The 5,633-nt window shown below is 39.5% G+C and overlaps 1 protein-coding gene across 1 annotated transcript in view; it reads left to right on the plus strand.

Moving 5' to 3' along the window:
- The window catches only part of LOC107728025 (splicing factor 3B subunit 2), a 19,224-nt gene that overhangs the window by 7,034 nt on the left and 6,557 nt on the right, over positions 1–5,633 (plus strand). Inside the window, exons 10-16 of the mRNA XM_016538078.1 lie at positions 1,131–1,358; positions 2,458–2,607; positions 2,694–2,783; positions 2,933–3,040; positions 4,023–4,130; positions 4,312–4,457; positions 4,561–4,662. Coding sequence (XP_016393564.1) covers positions 1,131–1,358; positions 2,458–2,607; positions 2,694–2,783; positions 2,933–3,040; positions 4,023–4,130; positions 4,312–4,457; positions 4,561–4,662 — 932 coding nt within the window. The remainder of the gene's footprint in view (positions 1–1,130; positions 1,359–2,457; positions 2,608–2,693; positions 2,784–2,932; positions 3,041–4,022; positions 4,131–4,311; positions 4,458–4,560; positions 4,663–5,633) is intronic.

Here is a 5,633-nt window from a genome sequence, read left to right on the forward strand (position 1 = left end):
TACAGTATGTGGAAAATAATGTGTTTTTTGAACCTCATAAACACATTTCATTACACCAAATACACAAAATAATGTTCTTTTTAGCAGCATCATATGACCCCTTTAATGACAGCAGCAGGTATTTATAGGCTACTGCCCCTTTAAGACCTGATGCACGGATCCAATATAATGATACATATCCGATTTCTTTCTCCGCTGTTCTCTTCCACTTATGACATAACAGACTGTTTACCAGAATGATAGTCGAGATTGGTATTTTGTCATAATTTTTTTTGTATATGTCTGTTCAGAGGATTCAAAAGGGGATTCAGTATGGTGTTTGCGCACCGCTTCAAACACGCTTCATGTGTGTGCGTCTGTGAACATAGAAAACAGCACGCGAGTAACGAATCGAGTTACATTTCGCCTTGTCTTTCACTGAAACCGTTTAAAATCGCTTGCGTGTGTAAACAAGTACAAATGATAAACTTTCACTCTATTATGGTCAAATTGAGCAATTAATCTGCGGTTCACATGCTTGTCGAACCGTGGGACTTGGTCCGCACAGATCAAACACCATTTACAAGACAAAACAGCTCTAAACAAATATGTGGGTTGTTTTTGATGTGAGAGGAAAACGGCATTATAATGCATTATGGACTTATGTTATGGATGTTTTGGTCAGAAGTTACAGTTTAAAGTTCAGATGTCTTAATGTTGGATTTGTTTCTTACAAACACGCAGCTTTTCGCTTCACAAGACATTAACTGATGGACTGGAGTGGTGTGGATTACTTGTGGATTATTGTGATGTTTTTATCAGCTGTTTGGACTCTCATTCTGACGGCACCCATTCACTGCAGAGCATCCATTGCTGAGCAAGTGACGTAATGCTACATTTCTCCAAATCTGATGAAGAAACAAATGCTAAAGTACATCATCGGCAAAATTTGGGTGATCTAATCCTTTAATATGAAATGCATAACAATGAGCCGTCTTCATTATAATTGCATTTAAAACTTTTTACTTCGCATTCAAATAACACGTTCAAGTCATTTCAGAGTGTAAGCAATTGGTATTTTCAGAACTAACGTCAGGTAAAGTTGAATGATCACGCTTCATAATGTGTGTGCTCCTCTGTCTGTCTGTCAGCTCGTGGTGCGTCCTGACGTGGTGGAGATGCACGACGTGACGGCGCAGGAGCCCAAGCTGCTGGTGCACCTGAAGGCCACCAGGAACACGGTGCCCGTGCCCCGTCACTGGTGCTTCAAGAGGAAGTACCTGCAGGGCAAGAGAGGCATAGAGAAACCTCCGTTTGAGCTGCCCGAGTTCATCAAGAGAACCGGCATCCAGGAGATGAGAGAAGCCCTGCAGGAGAAGGTACAATCTGGCTTCGTATACATAAACTAACAAAAATATGAAGCAGCACAACTGTTTTCAACATTGATAATAATCAGAAATGTGTCTCGAGCAGCAAATCAGTATATTAGAATGATTTCTGAAGATCATGTGACACTGAAGACTGGAGTAACGATGCTGAAAATGCAGCTTTGATCACAGGAATAAATTATATTTTAAAATATATTCAGATAGAAAAAAATTGTGTTGTTGTTTAAAATACTTTTACTGTATTTTTGATTAAATATCAAGAGAGAGACGTCTTTCAAAATCTTTAAAAAAGATCATATATATATTTAGGGCTTAATATAATTGCATATGCATTTCTGATACTTATTCATACAGTTATGTTACTCTTGCCACATTCTGTTCCTGAGCAAGGTCATAAAACAACAGAGTGTTTATCATCTTTTATATTCAACAATATAAAACGGATAGTTCCGGTCCTTGATTCTGATTGGCTGAGCCACATTCGAAGCTGTTGTAAATTACTCTACAAACACACACCTTTGTTTATTTCTGTCTGTTGCTCGGCAACCACTTTGTTGGAACCATACCTGTTTCTGAGGAACTACATTGTTTGGTGGAAGAATACTGTTTTTATTAATATCATTACACTTTATTTGCTCTGTTTTATTTTGTGAAACCTTACTAAGTTATATGGAATAACCGTTTTATAAAAGCAATAAGCCCCGTGAAGCCGTGGTTTACAGTGAATTTATAACAGCTAAGGGGGTTTTAGACTCCGTTTCGCATCGTAACAACGCCCCTTAGCTGTTATAAATTCACTGTAAACCTTATTGCTTTAATATAGTTTGTTTAAAAAAAAATGTGTTTGCAGACATTAATGAAATTCAAACTTGCGGAGAGCAGCTCGGTGTCATGAGGCCTTCAGCGGTGACTCTGATGTGTTATCATTTGTGTGGTTCAGCGCTCATGTTCTTATGCCGTTTTCATAAGAGACCGCGCTTGAGTGACGTTTGTAATATTGTGAATCCGGTTTTAAATTTAAACTTGAACGTTCCGTGTTGATGCATTTCCCGCTGCTGCCAGCTTCACTGACGTCTCTGTATTCCTGCAGGAAGACGCCAAAACCATGAAGACCAAAATGAGAGAGAAAGTTCGGCCCAAGATGGGGAAGATCGACATCGACTACCAGAAGCTGCACGACGCCTTCTTCAAATGGCAGATCAAACCGAAGCTCACGATACACGGGGACCTGTATTATGAGGTGGGCTTGCGTTACCTGATGTTTATGTCAGTTATGATGACACTTCCTGGAGCATAAGTAACTCTGGTCTGGTGGTTATGTGTCAGGGTAAAGAGTTCGAGACGCGGCTGAAGGAGAAGAAACCAGGCGATCTGTCCGGTGAGCTGCGAGTCGCTCTGGGGATGCCCACAGGACCTGTGAGTGCTTCATCCTGCTCTGCTTTACACAACAAAGCATTTCCTTTTTGCGCAAAGCAACTGCTGTTTTGTTCTGTGAAAGTGCAGGAGAGCTGTTCAGACACTTGTGTAATTTTAGCTGTGCTTTTAAAGTGCGTTTGTCTCCGCAGAACTCGCACAAAGTTCCCCCGCCGTGGCTGATCGCCATGCAGAGATACGGACCTCCACCCTCGTATCCAAACCTGAAGATCCCCGGCCTCAACGCCCCCATCCCCGAGGTCAGACGCACTCAAACACGGAGGGAAAAAAGTGTTGAGAAATGCTACTTTTATAAGCAACACTTTGCGTGATTGCACTTATCGTTGCAAAACTAACTTAAATTTAATTTACGTTTTTGTAAATTTTTTATTTTGTAAAGTACATAGATTGCATGTGTGTGTATGATGAATCATTTTATTTATGATCACAATTTCTGCTTCTCTCAATTTATTAAGCATAATCATCTGCAATATTTGCCCCCTGTTTATCCTGAAAACTTTTAATTTTAAATTAGCATTTGCGTTGTTGCATTGGTAACAAGCCTCCACTGACTTTCATGGTTGCAGCAGAATAGTTTAAATCAGAGAGATGTTTCTTAAATTGATGCATTTTCTGCTCCATAAGAAATTGTATTACAAGGTAATAATATATTTAAAATATGTAGGCCTACTGTATATATGTGTGTTTGAGTATGTTTATGATTTGCTTAGTTTTAGATTCTGAAATTGTGATTATAGAATGTATATTTTAATTTTTTATATATGTATATTTACTTTTTTAGCAATTTTTAGAAAGTAAATATATGTATTCAAATAATTTTTTATATGCATTTTTTTACATTAATATTGTATATTTTTTATATGTTTATTTGTGCATTTCTTTAGCTAGAAATGACTCTTTGTGAGTGTGATCTCAATAAAATGATCATTAGTCAAAGTGACAAACCATGTGGTTTGCCTGCAATATGCAATTAGAATTTTTCACAATACTTCCAGCAGTGATGCGCAGAACATTTTAAAGGAACAGACTTTCGTCTGTAATCAGGTATAAAGTAACGTGTAACACCAATCTAATGATCTTACAAAAGCGCATCAGTCTCCATTAGAGGATCTGACTTAAACGAGACACGATTCACTAAAACTGTTCTGCAGTGTAAAGCTCATTAGTGTAGTGATATAAAGCAGTGATATCTTCCTAATTAGGTGTGTCTCTCTCTTTCAGGGCTGTTCGTTTGGGTATCATGCGGGCGGTTGGGGTAAGCCTCCTGTGGACGAGACGGGCAGACCGCTGTACGGAGACGTGTTCGGCACCAACGCCATAGACTTCCATGTGAGCAAACTACGAAATCACATCCTGAATATGTGCCTTATTGCTGGGGAGAAAAATAGAGTGCAATTTTAATCGTTCATTGTGAGGAGATCTAATTGTATGACTGCAAAAATGTCTTCACACACTTCTCCTTCCTGCGGTGTTTGAGTCTGTTGTTTGGTTTGCCTGATAATGTTGACAGGCCAAAGCAGAGGAGGAGGAAGTAGATCGAACCACGTGGGGCGAGCTAGAGGCGTCTGATGAAGAGTCGTCTGAGGAAGAGGAGGAGGAGGAGGAGAGCGACGAGGAGAAACCTGATGAAACGGGCTTCTTCACACCTGCAGACAGGTGCTGCTCATCTCAGGGTCTCAGACTGTGTCCGTCTCTGATTGGCTTGCGTGTGTTTGAGACATGAGGGCTCACAGATGTCTGTTCTCTCTCATTATGACAGCGGGATGATCACTCCGGGCGGCTTCTCCTCCGTTCCTGCCGGCATGGAGACTCCAGAGCTCATCGAGCTCAGGAAGAAGAAGATCGAAGAGGCCATGGACGGGTGAGTGTCTGAGCAAATACGAGTTTATGTGAGGAGCAGAGCCAAATTTAAGGCCCTATTCACTTAAAGTCATCTGCTCATATGAAATACATTTTTGAACTTTTAGTGAAAATGTGAAAGTTTGCATGCAATTTTTTTTTATATATGTATCATGTGATACATCAGGCCTTTATGGCACATACAGTGATATATAGAGAATATGGAGATCATATTTGGAGGGAAAAACACCTATATGTGTGTGTGTGTATATATATATATATACAGTGGGTACGGAAAGTATTCAGACCCCCTTAAATTTTTCACTCTTTGTTATATTGCAGCCATTTGCTAAAATCATTTAAGTTAATTTTTTTTCCTCATTAATGTACACACAGCACCCCATATATATAGAAAAACACAGAATTGTTGACATTTTTGCAAATTTATTAAAAAAGAAAAACTGAAAAATGCTCAGTATTTAGTAGAAGCACCCATTTGATCTAATACAGCCATGAGTCTTTTTAGGAAAGATGCAACAAGTTTTTCACACATGGATTTGGGGATCCTCTGCCATTCCCTCTTGCAGATCCACTCCAGTTCTGTCAGGTTGGATGGTAAACGTTGGTGGAAAGCCATTTTTAGGTCTCTCCAGAGATGCAAGAACCAAGCTAAGCAAAAAATATGCAATTTGGTGCAGATGCTGGTATTTAAACGGCCAAAAAGTTATATGAAAGTCTGATATCATGCAATATAAATCTTTTAAAATATTTATAGCAGTATAACAGGGACTACTGACATAAAAACATATAAATATCAGTCGTCACTGACTCTGTATCTTCAATGATATGTCTTAGTAAGGTGATATTAAAGGTGGGGTAAGCGATTTCTGGTAGCCAGTGTTGACATTTGAAATCACCAAAACAAACACACCCCTACCCCAAAAGGGTCTCGCCCCTATTTTGATAGCTCCGCCCACCACATGTACGCAACCC

This window comes from Sinocyclocheilus rhinocerous, unplaced genomic scaffold, assembly GCF_001515625.1.
Source record: "Sinocyclocheilus rhinocerous isolate Xijiao unplaced genomic scaffold, SAMN03320098_v1.1 scaffold1900, whole genome shotgun sequence".
Classification (NCBI taxonomy): Eukaryota; Metazoa; Chordata; class Actinopteri; order Cypriniformes; family Cyprinidae; genus Sinocyclocheilus; species Sinocyclocheilus rhinocerous.